General features: G+C 39.4%; 1 protein-coding gene across 1 annotated transcript; it reads left to right on the top strand.

Annotated features, from left to right (window-relative positions):
* Window positions 1-261: 261 nt before the first annotated feature.
* On the top strand, window positions 262-22,719 carry onecut2 (one cut homeobox 2). Its single transcript, XM_088391963.1, has 2 exons — window positions 262-1,790; window positions 14,775-22,719. The coding sequence occupies exons 1-2, from the start codon at window positions 599-601 to the stop codon at window positions 15,062-15,064; spliced, it is 1,482 nt and encodes a 493-aa protein (XP_088248089.1). The 5' UTR covers window positions 262-598; the 3' UTR covers window positions 15,065-22,719.
* The last annotated feature ends 575 nt before the right edge of the window (window positions 22,720-23,294 follow it).

Here is a 23,294-nt window from a genome sequence, read left to right as displayed (position 1 = left end):
GATATGCGATGGAAGTAACCATAAAATATAAATATTTAAGATGTTGTTTGGAATGTGAATAACAAAATTCAATGCGACTAGTTTTACAGTTTTCATGTTTTTATTAAGGGTGAAGTTAGTTAGTTATCCCAACAAGAGCATGTGGTTCGCCCGCCCACTATGTTCTAAACCTTACACCGATTGGTTAAACGTCCGATCCGTCAAAAGTGGTGCCGCCCCATTCACGTGTTGTCTTCTTTCTACCCCTCCCTTCGTCAGCAGGTTGGGTTGAGCGGTCCACTAGGGGACCGTGGACAGCTCCCGTCTGAGGAGCAGAGCAACACAGGAGGAGGAGAGGGCTGGACATGGGGGAGCCACCGAACAGGCCCGTATGATCGAGAACAACAAAATTCGGATGTGCACTCACCGGGGAAGAAACACAAAGAGAGCAGAGTGGAGAGGCCACCGGAGGACGGGGAAACAAGCGCGGAAGTGAAGGGAAAGGGGGGATACGGCTACTGACCCATCCCGGCACATCAGGGGGGAGAAGAGGCGAGGAGAGAGGAAGGAGAAGAAGGAGAAATATTTCCGCTCGACCTGATGGACTGACGACAGATGAATGAAGACTGCCTACACTAACGCCTATCGATGCCTGGCCAAGGACCTGGACGCTTACGCCATGAATACGGACATGACAATGGACGGCATCGGCAGCCTGCACGGCGGGGTGGCGGTGAGCTCTGTGGCCCCTGACGTGGAGCTGATGAGCGGCCACAGCCCTCACCACGGCCGCGGGAGCTCTTCGGGGGCGGTGGGGGGCCACGGGGCGGCGGCAGCGGCTGCCCTGCGGATACACCAGGACCTGGCTGCCGCTGCCGCGTCATCGCGCTCGGCCATGGTGTCCGGCATGGCCAGCATCCTGGACGGTAGTGGGGAGTACCGTCCGGATCTGTCCCTGCCGCTGCACCACGCCATGAGCGTCCCCTGCGACACGTCCTCTCCCGGCATGGGGATGAGCGGCACTTACACCACCCTCACCCCGCTGCAGCCGCTCCCCCCCATTTCCACCGTGTCCGACAAGTTCCATCACCACCACCACCATCACCAGCGGCTTTCCGGCAATGTCAGCGGGAGCTTCACTCTGATGCGGGACGAGCGTGGGCTGCCGGGCATGAACAACATTTACAACCCCTACCACAAGGATCCCATGTCCGGGATGGGTCAGAGCCTATCCCCGGTGCTCGGCAATGGCCTGGGCTCCCTCCACAACACCCAGCAGGGTCTCCACAACTACGGCGCCACCATGCACGGAGGTCACGACAAGATGCTCAACTTCGACCCCACCATGCTCACCAGAGGGGACCACCACCAGCACCGAGGCCTCGGTGGCCCGGCGGGCGGGATGATGCCGCACCTGAACGGCATGCACCACCCAGGACATCCTGTGTCGTCAACGGGACAGCCCCCCCACCCCCACCTCCATTCTCCATCTCACGGGCCCGTGTTAGCTTCCACCAGGGAAAGGCCGCCCTCCTCCTCTGGGACGCCGGGGGGGAACAGTTCGGGGCAGCTCGAGGAAATCAACACCAAGGAAGTGGCACAGAGGATCACAGCCGAGCTGAAACGGTACAGCATTCCTCAGGCCATCTTCGCCCAGAGGGTCCTGTGCCGTTCCCAGGGGACGCTCTCGGACCTGCTGAGGAACCCCAAACCCTGGAGTAAACTAAAGTCGGGCCGGGAGACCTTTAGGCGCATGTGGAAGTGGCTGCAGGAGCCCGAGTTTCAGAGGATGTCGGCTCTCAGACTGGCAGGTAACTCATTTTCTGAATTTGAATTGCTCTTTATTGTGTTATAACTAAACAAAATGTAAATCCACGTCCCTTTTTTTCTCACTTACCACCAAATGCTTTGGCTGCGTTTATTTTAAAATATTGACCCCCCCACCCCCTTCCCTCCTTAGAGGCAGAAAAAGAAGAAACGATAAAGTGAAACTCATTTTATTTAGTTAAACTCAGATAGCGTTATGTTTACCATTATTGATCAACAAAAAGGCGATCGATGGGGAATGACCAGGTCAGAGGATTTCCCTCCAAACACGCCGTGCCTCTTACTATATGTCCCCACACAGGAGAAATGCTCATACAAAATTCCACACAACTGTCATTGCTTATTATTAAAAAATAAATAGTCATTCTTCATTTAATGGAGTTCCCACTTTTTGTGAGACCGAGAGAGAGAGAGAGAGAGAGAGAGAGAGAGAGAGAAATGGGTAGATAGATAAAGAGCTATTTAGTTATTTAAAGAAATTCAGCTTGCTTGAGGGGCTTAGGAGGTTGTGACAGAAAGGTTGACACTTCAGTGGGTCTGGGGCCCCCTCTAGTGAGGAACCTGGTTTGTGTTCCACAACAATTCCCTATTGTCTGAAGGGAACACAGCCACAGCAGCAGGGGCCTTACAAAAGGTTGAGGTGTGTGTTTGTGTTGGGCGCTTAAAAAGATGATAGTAGGGGTAAATTGCCCCAAAAGGAGGTTTGAGTGATACAGCTGAGGTTTAGTTGCTGTGCAAGCAGTTTTCTTGTTCATTCACTTTGGGGCAAGATTCATTTCAGCAAAAAGGCATATTTGATTTTGTAGTTAAAAAATAGTGCAGGGTTATTGATTACAATTAAGAAACATAAATGAGTATTATTTTTGCATCTAATGGTAAGTCGCCTCTACGTTCGTACAGTAGCCCAACTAATGTTTTACATTGAAAAATGATTAAACTCATTAATTAAAAGCAAAATCAAACAAAGGGAAATGTTGATTCAGATCTAAATATTTAAAGGATAGTTATTGGGTACTGTGTACAAAAAATAAAATAAGAAAGCACAAAATGCATTTGTTAATAAAGCTGATTAGGAAAAACGTTTGTCCATAAATATCCTAAAATTGAAATAGTATTTGTGGAGTATAGAGTTATTTTAGGTAAAAAATAAAAAAAGTGTTGTTTAAAAAAAATCCCTGCATATGGTAGATTCATCCCAACTGTTTAAACAAGGTTTGTTGTAAAATTAAAAACAATGGGAAATTGATTTATTTTGGATTGAGTTGTATATAATTGAGAATTATTCTGTGAACATATAACATTGATTCAATTTTAATTTAGATTTATGTGTATTCCAATTATTTTTATTGTAGTTATTGGTTGTTTGCTTAAATGGACTGATTACATTGTGTTCTGCCAATAAGTAACTTTGTTCTTTAAGGATTTTGATCAATCAAGTTTTTTGAAGATTTGTGGCTTGTGTTACAGCAAAATAAAATTACATTGTGAATTATCAAAGTCTATTTCATGTATAATCTTGTAGAATACACATTTTATTTTGATAATACTAACCAAAGTTTCAAAATACTTGTTTTTCAGCTTTTGATCATGAATGATGTGTTCTACTTTTGTCTTTTAATTTTTAACTTTTTGTCTGTTTTAAAGTTAAAGAAAAAGAATCAATCGATGTAATTTTGGCAGAACAGTTTTGTGCCTATTTGCTTGTTAAGAGGGATCAATGCAAACATTTGGAGATAAATATATGGAAATCTGTCCAAAAACAAGCAACAAAGGGCACTGAGGAGTGAGGACCAGTCTATGCTTGTTTGCCCCCGTTTCAAAGGTGCATATAAGCAGTTTGTGCTCAAGCTCTGACAGATGAGATTATCTCTGCACAATTGCACCATTCTTTGATTCCTTGATTTCTGTCTATCGACCCCGTGGCAGGGGTTGTTTGGTTTTGACGGCTGTTGTTTGATTATATAGATTAACAGGAAATGCCTTGAGTGAAGGAGGGGGTTGGGGTGAGGTGCTTTCATGCTATTTGTGTTGTAAAATGGCAGCACACATACACACTCAACAGCAACCCACTCCTGCTGTCTTGCAGAGCTTCCTTTACTTTCACCGTCTGACTTAAGTTCAACATCTACAGTTCGCTCTCCAAATCTTGATTTATTATCATTAGATGTCATTATAAATACCAAACAGTAATTGTGTCACCTTATGTTGATTGTCATAGTCGTGGTCAGTATATATATATATATATATATATATATATATATATATATATATATATATATATATATATATATATATATATATATATATATATATATATATATATATATATATATATATATATATATATATATATATATATATATACACTATTATTGTACAGTATTTTTGCTCAGAAGAAAAGGGGCATTTTCGCCACTGTGGGAGTGAGCACAGCTGACTTACTTAGTTGGCCGCCGTGTTCTGACCCCACACACACACACTCACACACAACATACTAGCGCATTAGCCAAGGAGGATCCCATTATATTTTGGTTTACCGCTGTAGTAAGTGCAGATATGGGAAATTATTTGTATTACTTGAATCCAATCTACTTTATACATGAAATGGGAGAGAACTGTCCACCTTTCCAAACTATAATAGCCCTGGTTATCAGTTTATTATGACTCTGGAGGTAGCCTGCCAACAAACATGACTCTCCAGTTTTTTTTCCTCTTTTGTTTGGTCTGTGCTCTACTGCCTTACACTGTAGGTACTTCATATTGTCATCACAGCCATGATAAATGCTTTTAGAAAAGTACTGCACTTGCTTTGGATGGACTACACAAACATCTGCAACAAGCAGTCTCGTCCAGTTTTGAGATTTTCCAAAGACTGAAGTCATTTTTCTCAGCTCTTGACTGTCACTGTCGACTATTAACTGTGTTGATGCATACATTTGGTGGGCTCATAACCGTGTCAAGCCTAACCCATCACTTATAAAAGTTGTGAAATTTAGAATTACTTTCTACAAAAACGCTCATGAAGGAGATTCCTTGACTTGGAAAACGCTCAAATGAAATGTGTCCTGAGTGTTGTCTCCTTTCCTCCTCCTACTTTTTTTGGAATCTGTTTCTCTCTCTCTCTCTCTCTCTCATTCTCTCTTTTGGGGGGAGGTATTATGTGATTGTCAGGGGAATTGAACACAAGAGCAGAGGCAGCAGCAGCCCGATGAATTATTGATGGGAATCTCGGCGTGACCCTCCTCGGTCTGCTCACTTCACTTCTTCTTCACCTCACAGCCGGGTTAACCAGGCAAAATGGAGGGAGGGAATAAAAAAGGGGGGAGGGAGAGTGGATCCCATTGTTTGGTTGGAGGATGCTGCCCGTGACTCCAAGTGAATTATGGATGAAAAGAAAACGATCCGCAAATCAGTGTTAGAATAGGCGAGCTCATATTTCAACAGTTCCATCAGTACTACAGTAATGCATTTTGTGACATTTTTTGCTTGTAATTAACGATAGCTTTAACATCCTGCCTTTGGCTATTTTAAATTAGACAGCTTTGGGGGAGGGGGGGTTGAGTAATGAAGGAAAATGGATCACATAACTAATACCGACATAGGATGAACTCACAGTGTGAAGTGGAAATGGAACCGTTAGGTGACTGGAAAAACTTGGCCCAATATTTTCATTGCGACATTTTAAATATGTGTTAAGAACTATAAGTTCAACAGTTTGGGTCGAGTTGCACTGAAAACCCAACTGATTAGACGGTACACAGTTTCCATTTTACGTGTCCAGCTACAAGCAGACTTTGCATTATTAATGAGCTGGACTCTGCTTTATGGCATGCCAATTACCAGCAGTTACTCTCCTTGTTTTTTGTGTGTATTACAGTTGCAGATTATGGGAATAGAGATTGCCTCTGTTTTCAGGTTCTCGTCTTTGGACCTCCTGCATATTCACCGTCAGCTATTGATCCATAAAAATAGATTTTAGACTGCTGGGAGGAGGCGTTGGAGCTTTGTAGTGTGTCAGTTTGAGGAGATTTGACAGAAAATGTTGCAATTTTGTCTTCTTGTTTACTCACCACCGGCATAACATGATGCAACATTTAAATGGAAGAAGAACGTCAATATTTACATGCAAATGTAATGTCACGGTTAGTATTTAGGGTTATATTGTGTGATTTATTATGATTGTTTTTTGTAACCAACATGGAATTAAGGTGACGAAGATTGATGCCTTCTTGACAGTTGTTACCATTCTTTTGAGAAGTGCCTTTCATCACCTCCACCAGGTTATTAGTAACTGCAGCTCCTCTCAATCTGCTGGATAAAGCAAAGGCAGCTGCGGTGTTTGCTGGATGCACAGTTTGATTGGCACCCGACCTGTGATGACAGCCTTGACTGCTTTTTTTTTTTTTGATAGCCTCGGGATAAAAGACAGGTTTTAGTCTGTCCAGCGGGGTACTGACTTTAGAAAACGACAGTCAATCAAACTGTGGGATGTAGCCCAAGAGATTGCTGTGCTGCTCCACATAAAGTGAGAGACCTGTTGTCGCCCCACATCAGCAAGTGGCCTTTGAAGGTCTTTGCTTTGTGCTTCTTGTTGGTTTCTCACCTTTTGAGTAAACGGGAAAGAGAACCGCTGTTATTTCTAGCTGCTCTGGTCACGTTTTCTTTTCTCGTTTTTACTAGCGGGTGTAAACACAAGCATGAAAATAATACAGCAACTTATCAATATCTTAAAAGTGTAAACATCAGCCTTGCTTATTCTTACTCTTTGCAACTTTTCACACTTGGAATTTTATAGCGTTGTGTAGTGAATTATTTCATTCTGTCCATCCACAGCAATTATGGCACAATGTGGTACAAGTGTTGTCCGGCTCAATTAGCTGTCCGAGTTCAGAAGAGAAAATGGTCCTGTCTCAGCTTTATTAAGGCGGTCAAATCAAACGTGACATCTGTACGCTGAGCTCATCGAGGCTGAGCACTTGTTGAGAAAAAGAAAGAGGGACATGAACGCAATTCTCAACCAGAAGTAGAAATCTTTTTTTTTTTTTAATAATCGTTTGTTGGCATGGTTGGGTGGGTTTGGTGTGAAAGAACCTGAGCCCTGATTTTAACTGCACCAAGCACTTTTTGAATGAGCAAAATGTCTTTCTGCTCATGAATAACACTCACAATTAAAATGAGTCTTCACATAGGTTGATGTAATTTTAAAATCGAGGTATTTGATTTTTTGTCTTCATTTTTTTTTTTCATGTTTGTCCCAAGCACTATTCAGAAAGTGACAAATGAAAATTGTGAATAAATGCACGAATTAAACAAAAATCTACTGCAGGATCAAAAGTTGTTCATTTAAATTTTACTTGGAACCACTGACGAAGCTTGAATTTTTTTTCCTTGCAGAGAGCAATTGAGAGGCTAAGGATAGCTCAGTGGGTCCGCAAATTATCTTCTTTTTTTTTAACAAAAATCCCTCATAAAAGGCTGATAAAGATTAATTCTATGTTCCTTCGGACATAGGTGGAAACATGGAGAAAAAAAATCCTGAACAACAAAATTGAAAAATACCCAAAAGTAAATTATCACGTCTATCCTGGTGGGTTGAAGCATATTTTGTCCGCCACTACATGAGACTCATTTGAAGAAAACTGTCATTTACTTAATTTTGAACCATGGCGTCAGTAACGTGTGCGCTTATTGTCTTATTTAGCTACTGGGCTGATGGACGTTTGGACATGATTTGATGAAATTCAGTGTCTCAAACAGTGTCTACTGTGACTCTTGATGATGTAGCAACACAAACAAACAAACAAAAAAAAAAACTAGAAGACTTTGGACATCACTCACCAACCAACCTTCATTTTCCACTTTGTGTTGTCAATCAGAATGTTCCGTCTCACCAACTGCCAACTCCCTAGGGTTCATTAGTATTGGTGTCATGGCGTGGCTGAAATAACTCTGTCTGCAGGTGTAATGAATAAAGACAGGCCGCACGGAGCCGTCACTCTCTAGACAGGCTTTATGGTGAAAGACAAACAGCACTGAGAGAAATCAAAGGACAAATGAAAGGCCTTTTGGTATTCGACCTTGCGTTGGACGAAATTGTGCAATAATAGATTAAAATTGATAATTTTGATTTAATAGTATAATGGTACAAAATAATCTACCTGCAAAACAGTGTTTAGTTCCATGAGTGTAGAAAAGTGTGACTTTTATATGTTCTATATATTTAAAAAAAAAATGAGTTAGGCTAATGGAAGAGGTGCGATGAATAATCGTTTAATCGACAACTAATCAGTGAATAAATTCATCATTAATAATTTTTAATAATCAATTATCTGTTTGGATACTTTTTTTCATATGAAATTGTCTAAACCGTAGATGTCAAACCCAAGTCTCGGGGCCAGATACGGCCTGCCGCATCATTTTATGTGGCCCGTGAAGACAAATTGTGCATCAACTTCATGTGCCGATACTTAAAAATTGAGTTCACTTTTAAAAAATAGAGTTATTGCTAGCAATTTTTATTTCCATTCATTTTTTAAAATATTTTAACCGTTTTGGCCCTCTGAAGAAAACTATGACTATGATGCGGCCCACGCCAAAATTTAGTTTGACACCCCTGGTCTAAACCCTTCAAAATTGCATCTTGTCAATGGTTATTGTTACCAAATCGCCGTAATCATCCATGAAAATTTCTTTCGAATCATCATTGCATTTACTTAAGAAAGCATTGATCAGCATTTTTGCCTATTTTCTAACATGTTACAAACCAAAACAACGAGTAGAACATAGATGAATCATACAGTCAGTGTCATTGTGAAATACTTTAGTTTTGTTTGATAGTTCTTGTATGTGTGTTGCTTTGGTTGCCTGCAAATGTGCTGTTGTCTGTAGTGGATCAATGCTCAGCTGATGCTCTGATACTGACACCAAACAGCAACATTTGTTGCCTCTGCTTTGCTTTATTTAGATATTCTGTGTGTGTGTGTGTGACTGTGTGTTTCTGCAGTGTGTGTGTGTTTGTTGGTGAAGCAGCAGTTTGGGTTTGGCCCGTGTGTTAGGGTTGGCGTATGTGGATCGATGGCAGTAATCCAGAGCAGATTAAAAGAGCATTAATACTGGCAACGATAACGTAAACGGTACGGACCGAGTTCTCCATTGATCCGTAGGAACCTGATCTAGACTGGTTCCTGGAAGAGAACGGGAGGCAGCGAGTGGGGGAGGGAGAGCTGACTGACCGTATGAGAGAGAGTTTTATGTTTTTGCCACTGAAATAGAAGGGAAATAAGGACAATAAATGGGAAACAGCATATTTTATTGCACACAGCAACCTTCGTAAACATTCAGTGCGTCGCCTGTATTTTGCCATTCTGAATTAATCCTGCAGCAAGTGCAGACTTTAAAACAAAGTCCATGCATGGAACTTGCATAATTGTGGAGATGTTTATACTCTCAGAGTGTGTTTATGTCATGGGAGTTGATGCAACTCAGCTAATATTGATAACGGCCAATGTCTGATTCAGCAGCATGTATGTTGAAGTTCACTGTTATCAAGCATGATTCACTGGTCATTTGCTCAGTGCGTGGTAAGAGAGTTATTTTTTTTTTACATTTACGTAATTTAATGATATTGTCTAGTAGACAAATACTGTATAGTTCATAGTGGGGGGTTTTTGCCATTAACAATAATTATCATATAAAATACTGAATTATAACTTAATCCCCTATTTTCAACAATTTTGAAATAGAGAAAATATAGTATTATCTCCCCTCCAGAAAGTGTTTCTTCAGATGACCTGAGGCTTATCATTGGCTCTGCTTGTGCTGATAAGTCAGAAGCAAACCTGAACATGAAGAAAACTGATGGTCAGACCCACCCCCACCCTTTTCTTCAAATTTTGTGGTAAAAGCATTAAAAGGAGCTCTCGTTTTGATGTGCATTAGACTTATGAGATTGGCTGGAATCCACTTCTATTTGATTGTGCCACGTAACTGGATTCATTTAGTTGATACTGTCTCTTATTGGATTAGGTTTTAGATTAGATGGATAGGATCCAATTGTAGATATTACAGCCTTTATTAGTGACAGTTTACCGGGAGGGAGTAGCTAGAAATGTGTGTGCATCCATTCACTATCTGGCCATCGAGAACTTCCATTTATCATCCTCGCTCATTGGCTATCCATTCTGAACCATTCTTCCAAATGATCTACATCCGCTCATTATCTATACCCAATCCTTGTGCCAACCACTGCACCCCATAATATACTTCCACTTTCACTCCACGAAATCATAAATACAATTTTGTTGCAACTGTTTTGCTGTCTAGGCTAATTTGCATATTACAGACAGAAATCTGATTAATTTATATGACCTGGCAATGGTTAAAATAGAGACAAAGAGCTGAGCAGTTTTCCAGGATTTCGCTTCATAGCTCCACAACCGCTGGATCAATCATCAATAACAATCCAATCTATTGATCGCAGAATATTATCTTTCTACCTGTGTTTGCTCTATGCCGTGTGCTGTGTGCTTTGAGACAGACCACCGATGGCTTCGGGACACCAAAAACAAAGCTGATAAGAACGAGTACAGAGAAGCCGGTTAACTCATCATCTATTAGTCTAGTGTGTGTATGTGTGGTGTGTGCGTGTGACTAAACAGTGGCTGCCTTTGACTCATCCTCACTGTCAACATTTAGCAAGTCAAGGTTAGTGAATGTTTTCCCTGAAGCCTTTATATCTCTCCAATGATACTTGCTTGGAAATTCAAACTTTTTTTTGCAATTTGGAGGCTAGTTCCTCATTCTGGTGAGATTGTGTCATGTGTGGACGGACGGACGGACGGACGGATGGATGGATGGATGGATGAAAACGAATAGATGGATGAAAATGAAGTACGTTTTTCAGTGGTCCAATGACAAGACTGGTACCAAAAAATTGGAAACTAACAGAGGCAGAGATCATCCATCCATCCATCCATCCATCCATCCATCCATCCATCCATCCATCCATCCATCCATCCATCCATCCATCCATCCATCCATCCATCCATCCATCCATCTATCCATCCATCTATCCATCCATCCATCCATCCATCCATCCAACCTTTGTCTGATGGAATCACCATATACATGGTGGACTGATAATAGTCTACTTTTTTGAGCGGTCACACAACTATTTGGCGACTATATCCTTTGTTGCCTCCCCGATCAAACAGCTCCAAAACACAATTGAATCTTATGTTCCCAATCACAAATACCTACCAACCTACACACTCAGAGCACATTTACACCATTAATTGTATGCTCCTATTGATCTCCAATCAGTTGCACTAATGATTAAGTGCTTCAGCCGCTAAGTGTATTGAATAGCTCTGATGTAATTCCATATTTTTCTTTACGTTAAAAACGTCTTCAAGGAACGGGTGATTACACTTTTAGTGCTCCTGTGGGTATTTCCACCAGTATGTTTGTGGAATTGATCTCAAACAAGTTTGTGTGTGTTTACATTAACAGAGACAGTGTGGCTCATTGATTTAATTAATAGTCATAGAGTACAACTTTTGCCACTGCTTGTACTACAGGCAGCAAAACTAGTGTGACATCACAGCCACGACTGAACTTAACGAAGAAGAAATTGTTGCAATATCAAGGCCTAGATTCAATCCTGTTATGATACTTACTATATTTGGGGAGTTTTCCTTTTGAAAATAGCCAGAGATGCAATGTACTGTCGAGACAGAGGGAGAGCATTTCCGGTGGGAAGAGGAAATGATCACAGTACATTAAGCACAACCACACACACATATACCGGGATATTATGTAGTGCTGATTGCTAAGTGCTAAAATATTGCACGCCTTAACATAAATCTATTATGTAGTGCATGTGTGTGTGTGTGTGTATGTGTGTGCGTGTGTGCATGTGTGCGTGTGTGCGTGTGTGTCTGACGACAATAAAAAAATCATTGTGAGTGTCTTGTCCACATACATACATGAAATTTGACCTCTGCATTTGACCTGTCACACTAGTGGGCATAGCAAACACACTGTCAGCGGCACACACTGGGGGCAGGGAGCTACTGAAGCAAGCGCCCGGTGAGCAGTACAGGGTGTCAGTGTCTTGCTCAAGGACACCACAGTGTGTGTGGGGCGATGTTTGGGGTGAATGGTCTTGAACTGAGGTCCACAGAGCGGTATTTGACAATCCGAACCACTTGGCAACGGCTGACTATGGACAGGATACATATGATGTATAGTAAGGCTTTTTTTTAAAGGTGACCATGTATCATATCGTGATCATAAGCAGAAATCGATCACACGCTGCCCGCTCAACATAGAGTACAACTACAACTTGAGATAAGGCTTAAAAAAAATTACCATGTATGGTAGGTATTTTTAATAACTAATTGATCATGCCTTTTTTTGAATGAAAATAATGACCATGAATAGTAATACCTTTTTAAAAAAATGACCATGTTTAGTAATGACCACGTATCATAAGGCTTTTTGGAATAAAAAAAGACAATGTACATTCAGGCTTTTTGTTAATAAAAAAAAAAATTATACATATGTATAGTAAGGCTTTTTTATATTAAAGAATTTCTGTGTATAATAAGGCTTTTTTTAAAAAAATAAGAATGACAATGTCTGGTAAGGTTTTTTAATAAAGAAAATGAAAAAATATAGTAAGGCAATTTCTTTTTAAATTAACTTATTTATTTCTTTATTTATTTAAGGCGTTTTGGTGGAGCACTGGTTAGCACGTCCACCTTACAGTCAGGGGGGGGGTTCAATTCCACCTCCGACCCTCACTGTGTGTAGTTTGCATGTTCTCCCTGTGCCCACGTGGGTTTTCTAAAGGCACTCCGGTTTCCTCCCACATCCCAAAAACATGCTTGATAGGCTGATTGAGCACTCCAAATTGCCCCTAGGTGTGAGTGTGAATGCGGATGGTTGTTCGTCTCTGTGTGCCCTGCGAACGGCTGGCAACCGGTTCAGGGTGTCCCCCGCCTACTGTCCGATGACGGCTACAGCACGCCCGTGACCCCCGTGGGGACAAAGTGGTACAGAAAATGGATGACTGTATTTATTTATTTATTCCTTTATGTATTTATTTATGATTAAATGGCTTAAAAATGACCATATTTTTTTATGATATTGAAAGATATAGTAGTTAGCTATGTTGACTGCTAATATTTGGAAGACCTAATTTCAGTTGTGACAAGTTGCTGACAAAAGATTGAACAGAACAATCATTCAGTTCCGCTGGCTCCTGATTGAGTGTTTTGATGTGCCAAAATGTGGCGCCACACTCCAGCAGCGAAATGTATGTTGAAGGACGACTTTACTACTTACCCTGCACTTACATGCCCTCAGTGTAATGGATACCAGGCTTAAGTGGTAATGGTGCAATAAAAAAAAAAATGATACAGAGTGCCAGAGAAGGCACGGCGTGGTGAAAGGGAAAAAAAGGGATGAAGCAAGTCAGAATGATAGGAGGGGCAGGAAGATGAGCGAGAGGCAGTCGAGAGTGATGCAAGCAGGCCAAAATAAGTAAAATGAAGAAGGTGGTGAAGGAGGGTGGATGAAAGATGATGGTGCAGAGAGCTAATGGAGAGAAAAGAGTGATGATGAAAGCAATAGTGAAGGGGCCTAAAAGATCGAAGATGAAGCAAAAAAAATATTTTCATTCCCTTAGCACCACAAGTGTCAACTGGAGTGAATTGTAAATGTCTTCAAGTATTGACTTTTTTTGAAATAACTGCATTTTTTTTGCTAGTTTTCTGTTGCTAACACAATTCATGAGACAACAATGTTTTTTTTTACCGTGTCTGCATTATCCAATAAGTGAGTGCATTTTTCATGTTACGTCTAAAATACCAAAGATACTTTTATCAGATGCTGTCAGATCATTGTTTGGTTCTCTACTTTGATTTTTGTTTCACAGTATTTGGAGTAAGACACTTAGAAACACATAATAGATTACTTGGATAAAAATAGATTACGAACTAGATAACTATGACAATTTATTAGTTGCCATACCCTTATATGTAATTAATGGAACACTAAGCAAACTGTATCCAAAGGCTGTCTGTGACTGTTTACGGGTGAAACGAGAATAAAGTCTGAATCCACATCATGTGAACTTTCAACTCTCATCCAAGTATGATGTCAGTTCATCAGTGCTATCTTTTGTGCCAAGTCTATAGGTTTGTTGAGTCTTGGAGTCACATGGGGGGGAAATACAATTATTTGACAAATGGCCTCAGAAGAGAGAACAACTTAACAAATTGCTGTGTTAAAAGGATCCGAGTCCTCCTACTTTAATGTAGATTGTTCTTTGAGGAAGGAAGAATTGACTTCTACTCTGGACTGAATAATACCGACATAACAAAATTGATTGCAGTATCTTCTGATCAATGACGTTACTACAATCATCATGTATTACTATGATCAAAACCAAGAAGGTAAACTAACCAAGTGGTCTTCCATATTTTCTGCTCATACTGTCTGTGTTTATAGACGTCCTTAGCGACACGGCAGAGATCTGATGAAAGACAGCGCAACCATGCCTTATTGATCCCATTGATCCCGTCTCACCTTTAAAGAATACATCCCTCCTCCCCTTTACACTCACCAACCGCTTTATTCTCAATATTACCCCGTGCTCCCAGACCGGTAAACGCATTTTGAATAATATAATTGCGCATTTGATCCTCACTGTAACCCCGATCAGACGGTGAAAAAAAACCAAAAAACTGATTGAATCGCTCATACAGTATGTGCTGCTTGTTCATTGATGGCAGCGGTTGTGTTTGTTTGTGTGTGTGTGTCTGAGTGATCTCTTCTTACAATTGACACTTGGCATTTTTTTCATACATTGTGTGATTTAAAAACTGCCCCTCTCGATTGGAATAAAATATTGACTCTTACATTCTTCATGTCTTGTGTTATTTCCCATTGATCGGTTGTAGCGTGCAAGCGGAAGGAGCAAGACACAGCAAAGGAGCGCAACAACACACCAAAGAAATCCCGGCTGGTCTTCACCGACCTGCAGAGGCGAACGCTGCTGGCCATCTTCAAAGAAAACAAGCGACCTTCCAAAGAGATGCAGCTCACCATCTCGCAGCAACTGGGCCTCGAACTCACCACCGTCAGCAATTTCTTCATGAACGCCCGCCGTCGGAGTCTGGACAAATGGACAGATGACGGAGCTAGTCCCGGCGCCCAATCTTCAGCGTCCAGCACTTGTACCAAAGCGTGACAATAGGTGGCTGGGTAGATGACGGGGTGGGGTTGGGGTGGGGTGGGTTGAGGTAGCGGGATTGCAAGGTTGAGGGCACGGGTCGAGGTTTGGCCCGATCCAAGCAAGGAGCGGAAACCAAAAGTTTTACTTTTTCTTTTGTTTGTCTGTTTGTGTTTGTCAAAGGTGACAAACTGAGAGAGGGGCTGCTCACTGTGACGACTTGTAGCCAAACCGCCTTTTCCAAAATCCATTACAAATCCATTCAGAAGCTGAAGGGTAGAAGCTTTGCCAGAGAACAAAATGATCAAAAACATAAACCATAAAAAAAAAAGGGAAAAAGCTTCACTGCTGGTGTCTCATTTAGAACAAGAAACTGACACACTAGCCCAAATACCAAAGACGAGAGGACAATATATTGTTTTCTATTATGCAATATAAGCTAGGAACCAACCAATGGACTAACCAATGAAAGCTTTATGACTACAGAATGTGCAAAGAATAAATGGACATTTCATCAGATGTCCAAAACCTAGGTTACTTATTATACCAAACCAAAGAGCATGGAATCGTTTCTCTCCAATGAAAACATCAGACTTGCTTATGATTTTTTTTTGGACAAAGTAACAGTTCACATTTAAGTTCAGTTACAGTAACAGAAAGTAATTTCCCTTCCAATAAGAGCGTTCAACATAGGCTACAATTATTACTTCACAAGCATCACTTTAAGCTTCAATCTTACCATAGACAAAATTACACAATTGAACAATTCTTCACGTGAGGAAATGGCTTACAACGGAAGCACAAAGACACTATCGACCTTTCTCACCGTCTGAGCCATGTAGAACTGCAAGTTTTCCTCAAATTCAGTATAGTGAATATGTACAACGTATGTGAGCACAATGTTGAAGCACATTTTTTTGTTTTGCAATAGAACTGGGGCTCTCTCTGCCAAGCTGAGTGGTTTTTCGCATCTTAGAAAACTCAGGATGCCATTTTTCTAAACAGTGGCTGAAATCCACTCTGCGTTTGAGTCATCACACGCTGTAATGTATAAATGTACATTCATACATTCACACAACTTTTAGTCATTTCCAAAATGCGTTGCCTAAATTTACAATCTGACAGAAACATGGTCAAGCTTAATCGGTTGAGCTAAAACTCGCTTTGTGAAAGTGGATCGTACAGTTTTTACAATTTCCTGTTCAAAGCCTGCCATTTTACTCCAATTATGTATTTGGATATTTGTTGTAGACATTAGAACAGTTTTTATAATATGTTTGTTGAAAACCGTATTACACGTTTGGTGGTCCTCAAATCATTTTCTGCCAGCCCAGTAAAAATGTATCTTTGACGTCAATAGCCGTCACTGGCAGCGAATGACTTAATGATCAGTGATATCAAAGATTTCAACACTAGTTCTTCCTTTTTGGTTTAAATCTTACTAGACATTTTAGGATTGCCATCAAACCATTGTAAAGACTAACAGTTGAGTAGACCATTTGATCATGTGGGGAACGGACTGCCCAGGCGAATCAGGGCCTTTGTAATAGTTAAAGAGGACAATCTAAAGACGATGTCTGGAAAGTCCGTCTCCTGCAGTGGATCATTGGCTTCGTAAGCAAGAGGACATATAGCGCTTCGGACAAATCAGTTTGATAAAAACTCCATCGTCAGATATCAACTTTTGTTTGCAGCTTAGGCTTTATTTGATGTCCAGAAGAAAGTGACCCAGCACGTATTGTTACCAATACACTGTATGCGCCTATACGATCACTCTGTATAGCCTTTCCCATATGATGTAAATACTTAAGCCCCCACAAAACACCTCGACCGCCATCACCTCCTACTGCATCTGGCAGCCTTTATGATCCATAATCACCTCATCAATCATCTCTTACGTGAGCTATCAAACCAAAAAATAGCAACCAAACCAAAGCAAAGGCACCAGTCAGCAGCCCCTGCTCCTTTAGAAACCCCAGGCTGAGTCCAAGCCTGGTTAGAAGCAAGCCAAAGGCTTGCAATTGAAAAAAAAAAAAAAAATGGACACTGAGACTTTTTCTATTTATTGACAAATCGAAACCAAAGAAAACCCTTTTTCTGCACCTAGCTGTTCCAACAAACGGACTGAAGATGGAAGAGTATTACTACCAAAAACAAACAAAAAATATTTCAGAAAAAAAAAATAAAAAAAGAGTGGATTCAGCGATGTCAAGGATAGAGGACGACGCTGTGAGGAGGAGGGCAGGGAAATGGATGACATCACAGGAGAGGAGAAATAGCTTTGTTCTGGCTGATGTTGAGTCAGGCCGGAGTCAAGTATGGGACTGAAAAAGGGAAAACCACACAGGAAGGAGGGAGGAAGAAAGCGAAGGATGGCGTCATCAACGTTCTTCTCTCCGACCTGCAAATGTCCGAACATTAATGTGTCTCTCGCGGTTGAAGAGTGTCTTTAACGTGTGCCTATGCAGTTTTTCAAAGTAAAAATGGTTAAACGAACAACAGAAACCTCAGCTAACAAACCAAAGATCCACTGTTAAAGCCAGAAGCAGTTCTCCTCCTCTTGTAAAAGCCCAACTTTGGCTAAGCAACGTGTGTGCACCACTCACTTGATGTACTTTGAGTTCTCTCCCCAGCAATGTAGTACTTTTCAACAAGGCCTACATTGTTGCCGTTCGTTTACATTATTGCCAGTCAAGTTTGCTTATCCCTGGTAACTAGCTTGCCAGCAAGTATTTATTCATTTCAATTCCCATCCAAACATGCATGCAATTTTAAATAGCAGTAGCTTCAGCAAGCTAATTTGAATAAGTATACGATAAGAAAGAATCGTCTCATTTAGCCTTAGCCGTTAGCTTCTGCGCGAGGCAAGTCTACCTCCAAGTTTCCTGAGGCTTTCAGTGCTGGGAATCTTTATTGATTCCAGCCATTCAATCAATTACCATTTTAAAGTGAAAAAAAACAATAGCTAGCACCAGTTGTGAGCTAACTACAATGCTTCCATCATCTATGTTTTGCTTCCCCCCAGTCCAACATGAAACTCGTGTTTCTGCTGACTGAATTGCTGAGCTTCCTAAAGCAAGAAGAGTGACAAAAATGCTTTGTGAGATGTACAATTCATACCAAAGACTTTTTGCTGCACTATAGCACACTGACATACTCGGATGTATCTAATTTAACTGGATTCCACCAAAGAAATTGCGCAAAAGTCAGATTTCTTTGTTGATTAGCTTGCACAAAAGCCCACCTCACTGTTTTGGAGAGGGAACCATGTAGCTTGGAAGAGCCACATTAGCGTGCTCTTTAAGAGGAGGGGAATTCTGCTGCTGCTCCATAATGTACAACAACAATAAACAAAAGCAACCAAAATGACATAAAACACACTGAGAGAAACTGCTCAAATATCGGTCAAATAGCTTTATCCTTCATTTTCTCTCTTTCTGTATGTAAAGCTTCTAGTCCAAAGAGATGCCTCCACCCACTGAGCCCTCCACTCGTGTTGACAATACCCAACGGAGGGGTGTTGTTTATGGAGCCAGGGGGTGACGGCCATTTTCCATTCTCACTTGCAATTCTGTCTGAATGTAATACAGGCAAAACAAAACCAAAAAAAGAAAGAAAATAAGGATATGAAACCAAAAATGTTCCAAAGAGGATTTCACTGCTTGTTTGCTCGAAGTACTTAAAATATGATTGCCAATAATTATGTCTAGTATTACATTCCTACTTGGGATTTTTGCTAAATATGCGTGTTTGCGTTTTTTTTTGTTTTGTTAATTTAATTTAATTTATGTTTCTAATTTAAGCGAACAAATTGTGTTGCCAAATCTCCCACTGCACCCTTTACCCTTTTGCTGAAGATTAGCTTTGCCAAAGTTTACATTGTATGTTCCTTTTTCTTTCTTTTGGATGCTGTATTTATTTATAATGTGTTTAGAACACTCTAGGTTTGTACTTGATGATAATTTAATGATATTTAATTAGATGTAATTGTTTTCGATGAATATTTATGTATTTAAGAATGTTAGTTGCATCAAAGATGCAGTGCTTATGCCAGGCCTCTTAATTTATTCTTTGTTAGCTTTTTGAAGACAAAAATGAACAAAAAAAAAAAAAAAAGGCAATGTTCTTTTATGAATGCTTAGACTTAATGACAGAACAATGTAGGAATGTTAAACTAGACTTACATCTGAATGTCCACTCATGCTCTCAGTATTTTTTTTCCTTTTGTCGTGGGGATGATGTTTCAATTTTGAACATAAAAACATGGGTCAGAATAGGCCAACAAATGATGAGCACTGCATCTCTCGTTACTCTTGCTAATTTATTGTTTAAATTGTTCTTTTCATTTGTTTGCATTCTGCTTACCATTGTCGAATAAGCAATGACTTTCAGGCTGATCTTCTCGATAATTAAAAAAGAAAGACAAAAAAAGATCAGGTGAAGAGCGGGCCAACATTGATGTAAATGGAACTACCAAAGATAACTGGAATCCTTGAGAGAGACAAATAAACTGTGTGTTTACATCCATGCAGCTCATACCCTGGTTAAGGATTTATTTTCTTTGTTATAGTATTGAATAGATAGTTTTATTAATTGCTCCCCCCTATTTTTTTGCAACAAAATAAAGTGTTTCGATAACTATATTTTACAAAGAAGTCATTCTGAGAAGAAAATATTTTACGTTTTCAAACTTCAGTCATACTTTTAATTGTAAATATTGTTATGTTTAAAATGTTTCCCCCATGCCCAAAAGTCACGTTAACTTCGTTGACAACTCAACAAGTGTGGAATATATGGTTGGTCGTCATGGATACCAAGGAAAAAATATCTTCGATTATAAACCCTGACCAATACTTAAAATGTGCTACATTCAAAAGCATTCGAAAGCTTAGTGAAATATCAGCATGAGGTTCATATGGATATTGCGCCATTTCTCATAACATTTTGTTTGCTTTTCTTCTCAGTGTGGCTCAAATACTCATTTATAGTATTTTGTATCTAACTGATTCGATAGACTTAAACAAAAACAAATTAAACATTTAAAACATCTAATTATCTTTTATGTTTTATTTTTGCAGCTAAAAGAACTGTTGACATTAACATATGATAAAAGAGGTGAAATGTAAATGTGATTAAAATTCTCCAGGAATTTAACATTGGAAACCAGGTGTAATATTATTCCCGTCTCATCTGAGATTCTGTGCAAAATCATTATCATAAGAGGTTACTGTTAAAGGGGTGTGATGCTAACACAAAACTGAAAAACCTGCTGCAGCGATCAAATTTCATAAGGACATGAATGTGTGTGTGTCCAATGGTTAATCTCCAAGCATGTGTGTGAAAGAAGAAAGCAAAGTCTATTTCAGCAGTGAGAACCTGAAAGGCTGTCTCACTGAATTTCCATTCATCTGTTTGATCATCACAATGAAACCAAAGAAACCAAATATATTTTTCCTTTAGTTCCATTTACGTACAGCTCCACGCTTGCTTTTGTATTGCAGATTATTTATTGATTTATTTACTTTCTAAATCCCTTTTTGGCCTTTGTAAGGGTCAAATGAGATCAGATCCAAAGAAATTATGTGAATGTGGTAGCCATTTATGAACATTTTAAACTGTTTAGTATGGTGGATTCCTGACACAACATACAAGGACAGGTGTATTTTCTCTTCTGTTTCAAAATGTAGAGAAGGGACACACATATAAATGACATTGAAAAAATAAATACTGTGGATTTAGATCTAAATTGGAATAATACGCGAATCAATTTCAAGTTAAGTAAACGTCTTGTTCAAGCATGATTTTACCGTTTTTGCAGTCTATTGTTGACTTGGACTGTCTTCAGTTGTGTACTGCATAGCAACTACATTGATGTGATTTGTTAAGCCAACAAATGTGAAAGTCAGACTTTTGTGTCACCTATCACCATGACTCCTGTTATTTAAAAAAAGGAAAACATACATGATCATATTTGCTATATGGACGTAAGTGCTAAAGCACCTCTCATAATCAAAGAATTGAGGAATTGGGGGTGGGCTGCCCTTTTAAATGCCACCCGAATCCTAAATCTAGTTGTTTTTTTAAGTCAAGGCATTTTCTCATAGAGGTAAAAAAAAAAAAAAAAGATGCACAGTAGGAGTGAAAACATACAGTAGAAGAATACACTTAAAAGCCCACCTCAGTCGAGACAATTAAGTGATACAAAACCTGATCAAATAACCCTATAAAAGCAGTACGTGTTATTTACATCCAGTTACTATTGCTGCTCTGAATTAGCAATTTTTTTTTTTTTGCCCCCAATGTATTCAATAATTGATTTCTAAAGTCTAAACTTCTAAAGTCTGAAGTCTAAACCTTGGCATTGACTTTTACAAATATTTTTAGGGAGTAAAACAACCTCAGTGCTGTGAATTGTAGTTTCATCTCTGTCCTTTACTTTTTTGCAGTATAATCAAAGCATAGCATTTCTGTGATTTTTTTTTTTTTTTTCAACTTGAATCTGAGCTGCTTTTCCTCTTACGCGAACAAGATCCGAGCATCCTCTCATAAGTCAAGATCTTATTTTCTGTACATGCCAAAACACAATACTTGTTTGGATTTCCCAGATGGTTGCAAAGTTTTAAATGTGGAGAAAACACCCAAACCTATTTGTGTGTTTTGCGCACGCTGTGCTCTCTTTTCCAAACGGTTGCAGATATACCTCATAGATGCTAATGATGATGATGATTTTAAAATAGTCGTAATTTTTTTTCTATTTTGTTTTCCTTTTGGTAATTATAAGGACAACTGAGGGGAGGCAAACTTGATATATTTTTGGGGAATTTGGTATCGGTATTTGTTTGGTTCATTTCAAGGGGTGATTGTCCCCTTGTGTGTATACTGTTACAGTACGTTTGGAATTGTACATGTTTCTGCCCAGAAATGATACAGGCTTCTTTGATGAGCTGTCTGAATTCAATATTCAACCATGTGGAATTTATTTTTATACCTACTTTAAAGTCTTATGTCAGTGTCTTTCTTTACCTGTGCATCACAGTTTCATCATACATAGCAGTGCTATAGGCCAGAGTTTCTGCATGAGTGTTTTTACAGTTAGCTATCCATGTTATGCATAGTGAACTCTAGTATTGACCTCATTCTCATCAAAACCATCATCATCATCATCATCAGTCATATAACCTTTGACATTGTAATACAAAACATGCATTTATTTAGATGTCCAAGTTATTATTAGTCGTCATTATCATTATTTACTTGCTAGTTCGGGCTTCAACTGGATTCTATAAATCATCAGTAGCATTAGCAAAGGGTCGAAGGTCATCTGCTTCTTATTTATTTTTGGTATTCAATCCGTTTTATCCTCCAACTCTCTCACTCTAAAATGTCATCGAAACCTTATCATTACATTCAGGTTTTTTTTTTTTTTTAAACAATGCTTTCCATAGTTCACCCAGTGAATCTGAAACAAATTAACTATTTTTTTTTTTATTTTTTTTTTTACATTTTGTACATTTTTGTTGGTAAAGAAAAAGAGACATGAGAAAATTTGGGTTGTGGAATAAATTGATGATCAAACATGAAGGAGACAATTGGAGAATTATTATTGTTCCACTCTATGTATAAAAAACAAACAAAAACATCAATAAATACATCACAATGGTTTTATCCATGAACATGTGAATCCGGTGTCATTACTGTTTTTGTAAAAAAAATATATATATACATATGCAGATTTGAAGTGTGCTTCAGATGCCATGGACATTTTCAAAATTCATACTGGCCAATAAAAGTCAAATTCGTTATTTTCAAGGTGGGATGGTAATTAGTGTGAAGGCCTTCACACTTATTTTATTCCTGCACTTTACTATTATCACACTTATTCCCCCCACTTTTTTTACACTTAGCAACTTTCACATAATTCATCCGATTCACCCCATTCCAACTTCAACATAATCTAAATACTCCAAATATTCACGTGAGGGGAGCTTCCTTTTTTTTTCCATTCGAAAAAATGTTCAGTTTTCCCAAAATTCATAAAATTTCAGCCAAATTTTTACCTTTGATTCTTAATGGCCCATTCAACATATTTCACGTTTACATTGTTCCAATTTGAAATTCATATCTCAGCTCATTCAATTCACATTGGGTAGGATTTTCAACATTCCTAAAATTGCCACGTTTCAAAAAATCCACATTTTCACCTTTTTACCTTTTAAATACATTTTATTGTGCACTTGGTGTTTCCAAG

Source organism: Syngnathus floridae, chromosome 12, assembly GCF_059516105.1.
Source record: "Syngnathus floridae isolate MCC-2025c chromosome 12, RoL_Sflo_1.0, whole genome shotgun sequence".
NCBI classification, from domain to species: Eukaryota; Metazoa; Chordata; class Actinopteri; order Syngnathiformes; family Syngnathidae; genus Syngnathus; species Syngnathus floridae.
The sequence above is the reverse complement of the archived record's forward strand: the minus strand, read 5'-3'. Positions and strand labels throughout refer to the sequence as shown.